This window comes from Saccostrea echinata, unplaced genomic scaffold, assembly GCF_033153115.1.
Source record: "Saccostrea echinata isolate AGI-Se365-2 ecotype Australia unplaced genomic scaffold, CSIRO_AGI_Sech_v1 ptg000054l, whole genome shotgun sequence".
Lineage (NCBI taxonomy): Eukaryota > Metazoa > Mollusca > Bivalvia > Ostreida > Ostreidae > Saccostrea > Saccostrea echinata.
This window is the reverse complement of record NW_026889803.1, coordinates 50,795,778-50,812,473: the sequence shown is the minus strand read 5'-3', so window position 1 is coordinate 50,812,473 and position 16,696 is coordinate 50,795,778. Positions and strand designations below refer to the sequence as shown.

The 16,696-nt window shown below is 33.1% G+C and overlaps 1 protein-coding gene across 1 annotated transcript; it reads right to left on the bottom strand.

The window, feature by feature from the left end:
* Positions 1-3,333: 3,333 nt before the first annotated feature.
* LOC133204990 (uncharacterized) lies at positions 3,334-4,542 on the bottom strand. Its single transcript, XM_061340728.1, has one exon. It carries the CDS (start codon positions 4,540-4,542, stop codon positions 3,334-3,336), a length of 1,209 nt encoding a protein of 402 aa, XP_061196712.1.
* Positions 4,543-16,696: the final 12,154 nt, after the last annotated feature.

Genomic DNA, 16,696 nt, shown 5'->3' with positions numbered 1-16,696 from the left:
TCGTTTATTAATTCGTGTTTATTTATACTTAAAACAAGGGGGTTATGTACGTCGGAGTACAGTGAACTATGCTCCAAAACTTGCATGTTTTCTATATAATTCCAAAAGCCGTAGTTACATATAAAATAATCTACAGTACTTGTGCTTTTACATGTTGGTTTTCCATTTATATTATCTCCAATTCGACCATTTACTATGAATAAATTGTTTGTCTTACAAAATTCTAATAACAATTTGCCATAGCAGTTTTGTATTTTATCAACATTATTACGCTCTACATGTTCTGATGTTAAATTAAATTCACTTTGTGATTCTTCAAAAATATCATTAAATTTGTCTGTGGTTTCGTATACAACAGGGTGGATTTCAGATCCTGTTCCGGTCCTGGCATTAAAATCACCTGTTAAAATTAAGTGTTTGTCATTTTTTAACATGTTTTGTAGTTCAATTTCTAATAAACTAAATGCATCTTTACTGCTATATTTGGAGTTTTCTGGGGGAATATACACGTTTCCAATTAAAATATTTTTATTTGTTTTTGAAATTTTTGTTGATAGTTCAAACCAAAGAACAAAATCGTTATCATTTTTGTGAATTACAATATTTTTACTGAATTCTTTCCTGTATGCCAATGCAATTCCCCCAGAACACTTTTTGCCTTGTTTACTTCTGTTTTTCAAATAAATTTCAAAACCATCTAAATAAAGTGTGTCTAAATAGTCAGTTTTAGTTTCCTGAAAACATAGTATGTCATAATTTTCAATAAAGTTTTGGAATTCTGGATATTTTAGTTTTTGTTTGATGCCGCAACAGTTCAAAGATAGGATCTTTAGTTTGCCACCAGACGGATAGTTCTCACAAGTGTCAACATGGTCCCCTGCGTGCCCCTATTTCCATTCCGGTGATGATGCTACACGCCTTCTTTTGAAACCCTGGGCCCAGTGTGTGTAAATTTAAGATATAACAGTTTTATATCTAAAAAAGTTGAGGCCAGTTCATTGCAAGTATTTAAATATATTTGATCAAGAAAAATCCGACTTTTTTCCGAAGTTTGTTTGAAATATGTTGAAAAATGTATTCTACATATTCCACCCCCCCCCCTTTTCATTTTCTTTAAAAGATGTAAGATCCGTAACAAGAATGTATGTTTATGTAATAAATTTGTTGTAATGAAGCCACCATCAAGAACACATTTACTACATGTACATGTACCGACAACAGTTTGTTCGGTTTCTAAAAGGATGTATTCACTATTACAAAAGAATTGACCTATAGGAGAGAACAATTTCCCGGAAAAAGTGACATTTAAAAATCAATCTTTATTTGTTGTTTTCTGCCGTATATATGTCTTAACTTTTCAAATTTGTATTTTACAACTAAAATTTATTATTTACAACTTTACAATAAACCTCCAAAGTTGGCCGAAACACCATTTTGTCCGTTAAAGCGTTGATTTTTGCATAAATTTTGGCCTAGAAGTCCTTCAGGGCAGGCCTGCCCCTAAATAAAATAGTGATATTTTGATAGGTTGGGATGTAAGGAGTAATTTAAGATAGGATTTTTTTAGGGGCACCCCTGCCCTAGGGTAGAAATTCACAAAAAACCTACAAAAAATAAGTAAACCTGATTTTGACAATCTGATTCAAATTTATACCATTCAATCTAGTAGTCAGAATAGCTCATTTGATATATGCGCTGACTTTTATATCTTGGGTCCTTTCTTTTTAAAGTCGGGGGTTCGAATCCACCTGGAGCCACACTTTTATAGTTTTAAATTTTCGCCTTTTGAAAGACTATTTTAAATTTTTTATAGGTTTGTGTATTTTCCTTCAATTATCTATCCTTTATGCATTCCCATTCTTGATATTAGAAACACTAGAGAGAGATCAAATCGTAACAATCCAGCGTACAGTTGTCAGTCAGGCGGAACAACTCTCAGTATAAGCACACTTTCTCCGAGGACAAGAATAACTCACTCTGTGTTACTCGATACAGGTATTTTCGGCAGCATTGAGCTGCGATGAATTTCAATTATATATATTTCTTAGAATTTAATCACATTGCTTTTATTCTGTCTGTGCTACTAGTGCTTGACTGGGTTACATGTAGTATGTTACGTATTGCTTGAATTATTTGAGCTTTATTAATAAATTTAGAATAATATACATGTACTTTTGTTTTCAGTCAATGTTCTAAGATCTTAAAGTCTGTCCCACGACCGGAACGTCACTACTTTTTGCAAGATATCTCAAAATATATAAATACCTTGGCGTTCAACCTAGGTTCGATCGATAGATTGGTTTTTTTCCAAACTTCCTGCATTTATACGAACCCTCGAGGTCAACCAGTGTATTGACACGGCGGTAAATTCAAAGTCTACGGGGATTTAACTCGTCCATTAGCGTCTAGATTATGGGGCGGGGAACCAGTTTTTGAAGGGAGTAGTCGTTCTTTCCAAAGTAAAATTCCGAAAAATCTGAGAAAATCAAAGGACGTAATTTAAAGTGTTTTTATTTATAATATGAGTATTTATTTGAATTAAAATATATTTTAATACTGTATAAAGAGTTTTGTCATAAACGCCGAGAAAATAGTTCGCGGCCGAGTATAATGCAGTACAAGTTGTGGATACAGATGTTGAAATGGCCATGATGATGCAAGAATGTGTTTTTAAAAACGTAAGTTGTTTATTTTATTTATTTTTTGCTGTTGTTTTTTTACTACCTAATGTACACACAAGAAAGAAGTGTTTCCAAATTGTAAGAATATGCCAAAACGCGTGGTATACGTAAGTTTGGCATTTTAACAGTATCCTGGCGTCATGGGTTTCCGATAGTCTAACAACAACCAAGGTCCGATTTGATTCCCAATTTTCTCAATGATTTTTAAATCTTATTATTTTTTAACCTTAAGCATTGCATTAAAAATCGCCGACAATAAATTGGCATAAAGTCGTCATCATATGCATTTTCTAGGTATAAATAAAATGGATACCGTATTTGACCAATCAAAACGAGCGTCATATGTTTCCGATAGTTTGATTCGTCAATATATTTCTTTACTAAAGTAAGGTGAACAACTGGTGCAATAATCAAAATAAAAAGCTATTTTATCGTAAAAATATGTTTAATATATTTAATCATATACACTTATCTTAAATTTGCAATTATACAACTATGAATGAAATTCTACTAAATATTTACTAATATTTAGTGTATTGAAATACAATGCTAGCATAATAATAATGCTTGGAAAATGGATGTTTCAGTGAGTTAACCATTTTCTTTGAGTGCACAATTGTTTTCAATTGCAATTATATTTTGTAGATATTATCTATTCACAGCATGGACAATTAAATGGTGTATTTTTCCTGACAACACGAACAGGTGAACAGTACTGGAGATGAACCCAGTGTCCACATGACTCACACTGAGCCCATTTGACAATAGCAATTTCATACACATTTCTTGACTTCACATAGAAATTTTTACAAACGCAACACTTCTCATTTTCACTCATCTGCGATTCATGTTCTTCCTCATCTGAGTTTAGAATATAATCATCTGAATCAGTAAGGTTGATACAAGATGGTCCAGGCTGTTGAGAGTCCGATGATGCGATACACTTCTTGTTCTTCTTTGGTTCCTGTTTATTTTTGATTGGTTTTCTCACAGTTTTTGTACTTTTAGAAGTTAATTTGTTGCATGATTTTTTTGGTTTTTTAGCAGTATTGTTTAAATATTCTCTCATTTTCCCAAGCGTTTCATCCTCAGTTACAGCTTTCCCTCCAATTACATGACTGATATTTCTTCTCTTCTTTTTTAAGTTTTCAATTTTACATTGGACTTCTCCCCCTTTCTTTGAAAAGAAATCTTCATTATTTGATAGGTTACTATCTCCAGTGCAATTTGTTTGTTTCTCTCTGCAGGCTGTGTCTGAATTTGCAGGTGTCATTTTTGATGTTGCAAGTTCATTTGGTTCAGTGGTATTTTTTTCTTCAGTTTTAATTTCAAGATTATCTCCTGTTTCATTTTGGTAGAGGATTGATGGAGTAATTTTTTGCTTTAGTTTTTCTATCATGCTATCGGCTGATTGAAAAGGATAGATGCCAGATTTTGAAAATGCTGCCTGAATATTGGTTGGCGACAAGGCAGCAGTGTAGGCTTTGCAAGCAAGAGCACATACATCATAACGGGTGACTGTTTTGTGATTCAAACGTGAAAAAGATAGACATTCCTGATTGTATTTTAGTTGAAAGGGTCCAAAGCAACCTACATCCATTGGTTGCAAAATATGTGAGCAGTGAGGAGGCAGAACAAATAGAATAACATTGTTGTTTTTAGCCCAATCTATTAGATCTAAAGAAATGTGGCTTCTGTGACCGTCATAAAGGGCAAGTATAGTCGCAGACTGATCTCGACCTTGAACATACTTTAAAAAGTGATTTTTCATATACGAACGGAAAACTTCAGAGTTTGACCATCCGCTAGGTGTCATCGTTCCATCAGCACCAACGGATTTCCCTCTCAAAAGTTCCGGCATCATCCGCTGACCTGGAAAAACAAAGTATGGCGGGATTTGATTTCCTAGTGCATTCCCTGCACCGATAACTGTAATTGTTTTACTTTTTTTCTGACATAACAGTTTGAGGATGGTATCCTTTTCCTGCAACTATATTAGGGGGCTTAAACTCGGTATTCATTCCCTTTTCATCGATGTTATATATCAAATGGGGCTTATCCTTTAAGTTATACTTATCAAGAATTGATTCAAGTTCACTGAAGTATGATCTTATTGAAGTTTCTGATGCACATCTGGCCCTTAATTCCGACAAACTTGATGGTTTAACAACTCTTAATTCTGGCCATCTGCCCATAAAACTGTAGAACCATTGCATGCTTAAGCATTTTTCTTCCATCCGATTCTTTCTGTTGCCATGGTGAGTACTTCTGTCCTTGTATAACCATATCCAACAGAAGCTAATTCTTTCAAATGGTTTACAAGTTTGGCTTCCTCAAACTGAGACAGAAGTGGCTCTGGACCAGTTTTTGTACAATCAATGTTAACCCTATTGTCAACACGGTCTCTAAGAGTAGTTAAGGGAACAGCATGTTCCTTAGCTGCCCTATATACAGGGACTCCATCTTGTTTCACTGACTGATATGCCCTGACAAGTGCAGATGGGGAATAACAACGTTTTCTTTTATTTGATACTGCCTAAAATATTACAAAAAAGTGACGTTATTTACGCAAATCATCTAATTTTATGACGGTTTTAGGCTTCCATACATAGAAAAACTGATAGAGTCACATGATAAATTTCAATACCAAAATACCTCACCGGAAGTGTATTTTATCAGATGATGAGCGTCTTTAGATACAGTGCGAATTAAAAGGGTTTTCATACTATTTTGATGACCACAATTTTTGGTAATAAGAAAAATGAGTATTTTTACCACTGATTGCATTATTTTTATGATATTTACCTTTGCACGCAGCATATTATCGATCTTTTGCATATATTGATGTTGCGAGATTCCCTACGTCAGGTGTCCTTAGTAATTACAAATATGACGTCATTTTAGGGAAAACTCACGCGACGAAAATAGACTATCGGAAACATATGACTATCGGAAACATATGACGGCACGATACCCCATATACAGAAGTATGTGTTTATAAAAAACGTAAAAAGGTACATATGACACAATCAGCTGATTAAACAATTAGGAAAAAAGCATTAAAATAACACCAAGATTACATAAAGAAAATAACAGCTGGTAAAAACATTATTTTCAATATATGAAAGTCTATACTTTCTCTTTCAACATTTCATGCTTTTGACAGTGAATCACAATCTACATGATGTAAAATGCATTTTCTTTTTACATTCATTTGTAGTGTCAACACCCTGGGGAATCAATATAGAGTTTTCTATATCATGTATATGTAACATATTTTTGGCATTATTTTTTTTTTTTTGAATTTTTATTTTTACAAGTTCTAACAGCTAAAATAAACCTTTAGCCCAAAGTTTTGTCAATTTTACATTTTACAATTTGATATGCCCTGACAAGTGCAGATGGGGAATAACAACGTTTTCTTTTATTTGATACTGCCTAAAATATTACAAAAAAGTGACGTTATTTACGCAAATCATCTAATTTTATGACGGTTTTAGGCTTCCATACATAGAAAAACTGATAGAGTCACATGATAAATTTCAATACCAAAATACCTCACCGGAAGTGTATTTTATCAGATGATGAGCGTCTTTAGATACAGTGCGAATTAAAAGGGTTTTCATACTATTTTGATGACCACAATTTTTGGTAATAAGAAAAATGAGTATTTTTACCACTGATTGCATTATTTTTATGATATTTACCTTTGCACGCAGCATATTATCGATCTTTTGCATATATTGATGTTGCGAGATTCCCTACGTCAGGTGTCCTTAGTAATTACAAATATGACGTCATTTTAGGGAAAACTCACGCGACGAAAATAGACTATCGGAAACATATGACTATCGGAAACATATGACGGCACGATACCCCATATACAGAAGTATGTGTTTATAAAAAACGTAAAAAGGTACATATGACACAATCAGCTGATTAAACAATTAGGAAAAAAGCATTAAAATAACACCAAGATTACATAAAGAAAATAACAGCTGGTAAAAACATTATTTTCAATATATGAAAGTCTATACTTTCTCTTTCAACATTTCATGCTTTTGACAGTGAATCACAATCTACATGATGTAAAATGCATTTTCTTTTTACATTCATTTGTAGTGTCAACACCCTGGGGAATCAATATAGAGTTTTCTATATCATGTATATGTAACATATTTTTGGCATTATTTTTTTTTTTTTTTTTTTTTTGAATTTTTATTGAAAAATGTGTATTTTTTTACAAGTTCTAACAGCTAAAATAAACCTTTAGCCCAAAGTTTTGTCAATTTTACAGGACCAAGTTCTAAGCGTCATTTATGTACATGTATTGATGTATAGACAACTAGCTATCTTGGTAGATGAATATACAGAGTGTTTCAGCAATCATGTCCTGACTTTCCAGTTTAAATAAAAACAGAAGCAAAAGAGGAAAAAGGATAAAAATAAAGAACAAGTCATGTCTATATAATTTCATCAGTATAAACGTTAAGATAAAACTGAATCATTTATTCTGAATACAGACATTTTTCAAAAAAAAAAAAAAATTGACATCAGAGGCAATTTTCCAAATAACGCCATGTGCCACATTCAGTGTTCCAAATTGCTGTGTTGTGTTTCTCAGGCAGCAGCTTCATTTTGTCTCCAAGTTCCGATACTGCTCAAATGTGGACTTAATTTGAAAAATCTGTTTCCTAGTACACTGTAGGGTGTCATCTGAGTATTTCTTTTTCAAAACTCTATTCACTGGTATATGCAATTTTTTGTTTGCAATAGTTTAGTGCAACAATATTCATATAGAGATCTTTTAACACCCATATGAAAGAATAGTTTTCTATTGTAATAAAAAATATATGGTAATTGTATCCATAGCATAATATATATTTTCTCATGGAAACTATGAAAGAGAGTTATGTAAATATTTTTTTATTCAACAAAAATTTCAACTTCTAAATTCAGAACATTTTCAAATTTGATGAAATAGATGCCCTGTATATACAGGTATGGCACATTCTCTTGATTCAGCTATGTAGCTTAATTTAGCGATGAGGGTAGCAGATCAGAAATCATGGCTATAAAGCAACAAGAGGCCCATGGGCCACAAAGCTCACCTGAGTCAATATGACCCTGCTGTTCTTCGTCAGCAGATTTCTTCTCCTATATATTCATATGTAAAGCTTTGATCGCCTGTTCTAGGCATACCCTACCCCCAGGTGCCATGTTTTGAATGAAACTGAATCTAACTTTCTGATGATTCTTCTATATTCATATAACTAATCATGGTTTTTCTGTTCTTGAAAATGGAGTTTTAAAGATGTCTGCCACCCTACCCTGGGGGTGGGGTCATGATTTAAACAAACTTGAATCTACACTTCCTGAGGATGCTTCCATATCAATATGACAAATCATGGCTTTGTTGTTCTTGAGAAGAAGATTTTTAAAGATATTTCCTATATATATTCTTTTGTTAAACTTTAATCCCCCATTATGGCCCACCCTACTACTGGAGGAATGCCTTGAACAAACTTGAATCTACAATACTTGGAGATGCTTCAATATCAATATGACTAATCATGGCTTTCCTGTTCTTGAAAAGATTTTTAAAGATTTTCCCTATATATTCCTATGTAAAACTTTGATCCTCATTGAGGCCCCACCCTACCCCCGAGGGTCATGTTTTGAACAAACTTGAATCTACACTACCTGAAGATGATTCCATATCAATATGAATTATTGTGGCTTTGTTGTTCTTGAGCAGAAGATTTTTAAAGAATTTTCCTATATATTCCTATGTAAAACTTGATCCCCCATTGTGGCCCCACCCTACCCCTGGGGGTCATGATTTGAACGATTTTGAATCTACACTACTTGAGGATGATTCCATATCAATATGACTAATTGTGGCTTTGTTGTTCTTGAGAAGAAGATTTTTAAAGAATTTTCCTATATATTCCTATGTAAAACTTGGATCCCCCATTGTGGCCCCATCCTACCCCTGGGGGTCATGATTTGAAAAAATTTGAATCTACACTATGTAATGAAGGTTTCACATAAGTTTCAACTTTTCTGGCCCAATGGTTCTTGAGAAGAAGATTTTTAAAAGATGACACCAAATTTTCACCAATTCTTAATTATCTCCCCTTGGAAGAGGGCGTGACACCAAATTTTCACCAATTCTTAATTATCTCCCCTTGGAAGAGGGCGTGGCCCTTCATTTGAACAAAATTAAACTCCTTCACCCAAGGATGTGGCAAGTTTGGTTAAAATTGGCCCAGTGGTTCTGGAGAAGAAGTCGAAAATGTGAAAAGTTTACAGACGGACGGACAGACGGACTACGGACAAAATGTGATCAGAAAAGCTCACTTGAGCTTTCAGCTCAGGTGTCAGAGCTAAAAATGATTTACATAATAAACCAGTCAGACTATTATATAATGTCTAATATCTTCAAATTATCCTGTCTTTTAAATGTTGAACAATCAAAATGAAACTTTTAAGCTTAGCACACTTCATGTCCACATTTTACAATCTTTTTCTAATCGCTCGTGTATTTTTTTTATTTTTTTTAATTTTTTTTTGTCCCTCAGCAAACTCAGTGCTTTCATTTTTCTCTTTCAATCAAGAGATTTTGACTATAAAATTTACAAGTCATTTTTCTTTGTTCAAAATAAAAAAAAAATTAATTTCAAGAAACATAATACTATGTAACTTACACAATACACACAAAAAAGTAATATATCCTGATACAAAAACCTTATATATTTTTGTATATCGTGATACATAACATTTTAAGCTGTGTAATTTTTTTTTATCTTCCTATTGCAGTCCTAACTATTTAAAAGACAAGTCATTGATCAAAGAAATGTAATAATAACCAAAGCAAAAATATTTGATGATGCCTTTATTAATTACTAAATAACATTTTTGAAGGTATAATTAATTGGAGTGCAAAGTTCTGATGACCAGACAGTGTGACTTTAAGACATGCATGCATATAGAAGACTATCTACTCAATTTTTCAGAATAATGTGATTGAAATTCATCTGATGGTGGACTAAACACTCAGGTTTCAGGACATTCTTCTAGACAATAGCTAGTAAGTATTTATATAAATGAAAAAGGTTTTACTCTTCCCATGTATTCTTCAAGTTGGAACCTGAAATTGAAAATTGACTGTATACATGCATTTTTAATATGTATCAATTCATGTTAACATGTAATGCAAGTTCAAGTATAATCATTTGAATTTTCATTATTCCTTTAAATTTCACTTTGCACAGACTTAAAAGTATTTTCATGCACCAGAATCTTTATGATGGATTAAAATGTATTTCATCATCATTATTACCTGGTAGTCTGCCAGTGGGTTGATCATTGGATGAGCCAGACACCAACCATTTACCACAGAAGTTTTAGTGGAGACAAACATAAACACTCCTTCTCAATCTTCATTCATGACTTGTTTCTCACTATGGATTCTGAGTTACGACTTCTTTTTTGAAAAGCATGGACACCAGCAAGCATTGGGCACTCAATTTTCATAATCATTTATTCTTCTAAGTTTGATCTGATATCTTTAAATAAAGGAAAGACAATTCATTAATCGTTTGCAATATTTCCTGTAATCTCACTAAATGTCATGGTGTTTAAAGTTTGAAGCAATTCTATTTGATAATTTAAAAAAACCCATATATCTAGCTGTTAAACAAGCAGTAATAAAATTTTGAAAACAATTATCTGAGTATGATTAATTACTTTGCCCATTTCAGACAGGTAGCTTACAAAAACTGATTGACATCTACTGTGGCATCATCATTGTTTGTGGGGGACCAACATTCTTGGATTTTATCACATGGATCAGCTATACCCATAAATTTATATTTCCACAAATGCTTATTTTAACATTTTAATCAATCCATTAATTCCTTTGATTGTTACTATTTTGGTTAACCTTATTTATGTCCTGTCCACAAAACAGCAAAATTATATGCCTGCCAACAAACACTGACCTCCACAAATTAAAATGATTCCATAGTATTATGCAATTTAGAAAAAATGTATATCAGGAAGCCATATGTACCAGGGAATGGAATAATGAATAAACATGCTTTGAAAATTTACAAATACATGAGGAAAAACATTTTGCTTGACTGGGAATCAAACCCAGGACCTCTGCATTGCAAATACTTGTATACTAATGAGGTATTCTAACAACTAAGCTGCCCAGACTGCTCATGTATCTACAGTCCATATAGCAAAAATTACTTAGGATGTATCTGCAGCTACTTATGGCTGAATTTATTTTATGTACTTGTTTGTTTGTGCTTGTCTATATTCAATATGGTGTTTTTAAAATTTTAGGTGATTTTTTCTTGAATTGCTTGCATTTCTTGAGAGACTTCTTGAATGATAGGGTAAAAATGACCATTTTCAAAGTATATTGTGTCTTCACCGGGTAGCTGTTTTGGTATCCTGGCCCGGGATCATGAAACATCTTAAGCTTAACTCAAAATCTTTATGTTGTATTAAAATGTTGTAGAAGTCAAGCAGGCCAAAATTAAACTATTTTCCAATATTGCTTTACAAAAGTGTTGTTATTTGCAAAATTGGAGATTAACTTAATAAATGATAAACATTTTACAGGCAATTGAAAATATGACTTAAGTCAAAGTCTGTTTCATGATCCTGCAGCCTGCAATTAAATTCTTGTTTCAAAAATTTTATCTATTGTTTTTATGAATATTTTTTTTTTTATCAGTGCATGAGAATAAAACTAGCAGCTGGCTCTGACTTGTATAGAAAGTGTCAATATATATACATGTATAATCTTTTTTTTAATGTAAAACTATTGAACTTTCTACCATAAGAAAAAAAATAAGATGATAAAAAAAGAAAAGGTAAAAATTAAAATAAAAAGTAGTATAATCTTTTACACTTGTGTTATGTAGTTTTTGTGTGTAGGATTGAGTACATGTATTTAATTTTTGGCATTTTGTTATATTTGTGGAAACACAAAAAATATATCCAAGGGCCTGGATTTACTTAATGCCGATATTACAGGAAGTTTTCGAAGGGCAAGGTCAAATTCCATTGTGACGTAGTTTGATGCAGACAACAATAGTTGTTTTGCACCGAGATTCAAAACATAATACTGATTGTGGATTTATGTGTTTAAAGTGTTGAAAGTCTAACAAAAACAGGATATACTGTGCAGTTACGGACATCAATTGTTCACATAGAAGTGATACGATGCCTCTTTTGACTAACAAACTATAGGGAGTTGGATTTATGTGGAAGGCTAAGGAGTAAGGTAAAGCAGCAATTAATTTTAATAATCTTAATAATATGACTACGCTTATTAGAAGTTAGATCTCTACGTTTTGGCAATAAAAGCAGTCATGTCACTTGAGCTAAATTTGCAGTTGCCTCGATTGTTTTAACATGATAATTACATCTTAGGATATATGAATTGAGTCATACCTCTTTTCTTTATGCAGTGTATAGGCTAGCTATTTTTAAAAATCTCTGATCCCCTCTGTCTGGCCCTGGGTATGAAAGTTTTGTCGAAGACGTCATTTCTCCTATATATAGGCCTAAATATATACTTCGGGCTTTATAGCTTATTGGACGTCGATAAGCCTAGAGCAATCCCGAACTTGCGTGACGTCATTACCTCACTGACGGCAATGTACGGAAAATTACGAATAATAATGGATCCCCTTCCGAAGTGGCTGCCATTTTGACAATGTTAAATCCCCGTAGACTTTGAATTTACCGCCGTGTCAATACACTGGTTGACCTCGAGGGTTCGCATAAATGCAGGAAGTTTGGAAAAAAATCAATCTATCGATCGAACCTAGGTTGAAAGCCAAGGTATTTATATATTTTGAGATATCTTGCAAAAAGTAGTGACGTTCCGGTCGTGGGACAGACTATAAGTTTTGAAACAGTAGGGCTACAAATACCAGTAACTGTACTCCCTTGGATTTCATTTAGGCCTATATGATTTGCACACATTAATGGCATGTTTTTATTATATCCAACGAAAATGTGTTGTAAAATAAATAGGCTAGACATAAAAAAATTAATTCCAGAGACAGTAGACATTACCATTATGTACAATAAGAAGTAAAGAAAAATATCAATTATAATTACATTTGGAGATCACAAACTCAGAATATCAATGAAAGTGTTCCTCCTACCTTTACTCACTGAAATAAAGATTTATGAAAAACAAATTGTTACATGTATTCAGCCTAATGTCATTAATCGGAACGGAAATCGACAAGCTTTTTGTAGAGAAAAAAAACAAGCCCGGCCCTATAGGTCAGATCCCTATTTATATAGAAGTGAACCTTTATTTGCGTGACTATATTGTCTAATCAGGCAAATACCAGTGTCATTTACACCTTCGATATTTTCCCTGATCAAATATGCTGATCGGCAGGGACCACGTGTGTTCAAGTGCTAGTGAAAATTTGTTTACCGTTGAGTTACAAATGGAGTTATTTCTTCTGACGTTCTGTGATGCATATTTCAATAAAAGGAAAATAGAAAGTTATTCTTTCGACATGTGCACATCCCTCTAGCGATAGCTGTATTTCAAGCAGATGAGTATCAAGCGTTCGACGCGTTTTCTCGGCATGCATTACTCCAAGCGTAAGTTGCATAGTATGTGCTTATACCGTGTAGCATGCATAAAGCTCAACAGTACAGTGGGTTTTTTGGGGGGAAAAATGCATGTGGCAGCTTCTTTATTGTTCAAATATACAATGTATATGTAATGTATGTCAAACATGCATTTGCCGTTTTGATTTTTATGCATTGCATCAAAATTATTCAAAATTTATATGCTCCTTTCCAGTTTTCAGTAAAATTCTTAGTTTTGGTAGGATTGTTAGATTTATTGCATGTTCCAAAACTGCATTATCGGAGATATGTACAGGCCCACATGTTTTCGGTCAGTTCATGACATGTTCCAAAACTTTGCTATCGGAGATGTGTACATGCCGACAGCCAGGCTAGAAAATCACTCAAGTGTAAAAAAGGCATCAGGGTTTATATAGCCGGTAAAATAAGTGAGCGAATCTGAAAGAAATATGGCGGAAAAGGGAGTACGGGAATGAAATAAGTCGTACAAGGATGAAAATATCACATATTTAAGAGTTCATGTCAGCTTTAAGAAGATTATACATGGCAATGTAACTCAGATTCGTTTTTTAGGCGAAAGTCAAAAGCAATAGTGAGTTTTGGAGCGCCGAAGCTGAAATAATACGAAAAAAAATACGCACAGAAACAATTCCGGGGGAAGACTTTTGAACGTTTTATTCTTAAACTGTAAGAGTCCTGTTACTTAAGATACATTTGTGGAAAACTGCACTGATGTCCTTCAGTTTTATACAGAACATGTTTTGTTTAATACAATAGAGAGCTATAAAATAGACCGAAAGTCCAACTGTATCACATAAATGCCTATGTTAGCATAACCGGGCGCAGGAGGATAAAACGTACGCTCAACTAGTACCTCGGGTCACCCGCAAATAGTTCGTCATTATCCGGACATAAACCGTGCTCATAAACCAACCATAAAATAAAATAAGGAATTGCTGGTAAACATTGCCATTCTTTTAGTCTTACTCTATCTCTATACAAATTTTCTTTGAAATATCTTTTCAAAGAAGCCTTTTACAGCACTTTTCCGACCTCATGTAAATAAAAAACAAAAAACGCGACTTTTCAGTATGCTAAACTTCGAGATTCTGACGTCATTTTCGGAGTTATTACGTCATAAAAATAAGAAAGTGACAATGAAATAAGTGCGAATGTTTCAGCTCTTCTCAATGTTATCAAATTTATTAACTTCCGTTAAACGGTTAATATTTTATCAAACAGTTCTCAGAACTTTTCAAATGCCCCTTGTACATATTCGAAACATTTTCAATCCCTCAAGGCATTCCCTGTTATCCTTTACACATGTCTTAAGTCTTTGTACCAATGACCAGAAAACCTCAGCATACCCATCTTTAGGGATGCCCCAAAGACACTGATGAATATCACTTTCCATGACATATCTAATATTGTACAATCTTCCTTTGATTGTTTTATGCATTTTTAGAATAAAGTGGCTGAGATCTAGTGAATATGGGGGATGACAAAGCTCTGTAAACTTTCTTTTCTTCAGAATTTCATTTATTTCTCTGTAATTATTTGCAGCAGCATTGCAAGAAAGGTGCAAGAAAATTACCATGGAGGCGGTATTTGGACTTCCTTTGCAGGAAATCTGTTTATCTTTCCTCAGTGCAATTTTAACATAAAAGTTACCATTGATGGTCCTTCCTTTTGGTGTATCTACATGTTTTACTGGACCTCTTGAAAAAAAAATGAAAACTAATAAAACATGCTTGGAGCCCTTGTTTCTTTTTACAATAATAAATATGATAGCTTTTTCTTTGATTCCACATTTTATTATTGATCTTCCTTTTTGGCTATAAAAAGTGCACCCATGTTTCGTCATCCATCACGCAAATTTAACAAATAGTCTATTTTGTTAAAATATTTGTTTTTAAGTAGACAGTTGGCACATTTAATGCATATTTTTCTCTTAGACAATTTTAAGAAAATAAGGCACATATCTGATAGAAATATTCATTTCCGTTGTCAGAATTCTATGAAATGTTATGACGATGAAATGCTTCGTGTTCTAGCAATGTCTTTGGATGTAAATCTGACATTTTCAAATATCATGTTGCACAGTGCATCAATAATTTTTGGTGTCCCTACAAATTTCAATCGACCAGTTTGACTTATATTTTAACTCTCTTGTTTTACTTTTGAATTTCTGAATCAATCTGAAAACTATACAGTGATATTTACATTTGCTATGTTTTTCTACTAAGCCAACTGTGCAGTTGATTTGAAGTTCAATTTTGTGTATACTCACGCGTAGAAATATACACGGTGAAACTTGCGGTAAAGTGACGTCACAATGAGGCTACATAGACGTTTATAAAAATGTAACGATATAGGGCAGCAAGAAATTCAAATATTGAGCATAATATTGCTACTTTTGAACTTGTTAAATGTAAATATAAGGAATGTTTTTAAGTTTAGTGTGAATTATTGGTGTGTAAATCACACAGACTTGCACGTAGGCATAATATGCCTACGTGACAAGTCTGTGTGATTTACACACCAATAACTCACACAAAACTGAAAAACATTCCTTAATTAAAGACTATTCTTTCCACATATAAAAATCAAATCTTTAATATAAGTTCTTCGGCGATTTATGTAACTTTAGAAGCACAATTTTCACATAAGCTCTCATTTTCATCTTCTTGGCAGAGATAATTTTAAACAGTTTTCAGCTCAGTGTAGTGACCATGCTTACTTTAAAAGTGAATTTCTTTGTGAGGACCATAGGAAAAATCAAGTGGTTTTCTGTGATTAGGAGCTCTTTAATTGAACGTTTCAACGAAAAAATAAAATTAAATAGATCTACATGTACTATGATATACTGTTTGTTGCATTATTTCAATAAAAATGGAACTCGTAAATATACTTACCTTGTCATTGGTCATTTGCAAAATTATTTTGTTAAAAAACATTCTGATTGTACACGCAAGTACTCTGAAATTGACATTAAAAAGATGCTTGAGTTTCTGATTGACAATATCTATGTGGTTTTTGGAGACCAGGTCTTCCAACAATCTATTGGAATTTCTATGGGTACCAATTGCGCCCCGTTATTAGCAGACCTTTTTTTGTATTCATATGAAGCAGAATTTGTCCAAAATCTTGTACGTGAAAAGAAGAAAACACTTGCTGTGGCGTTCAACTCGACATTTAGATATATCGACGACGTATTGTCAATTAACAATGGCTATTTTCATTCTTATGTCGATACGATATATCCTGGTGAACTTGAGATAAAAGATACCACAGAGTCTGACACATCTGTTTCATATTTGGATATTTTACTTGAAAAAGACGTTAATGGTAATCTAACAACCAAGCTT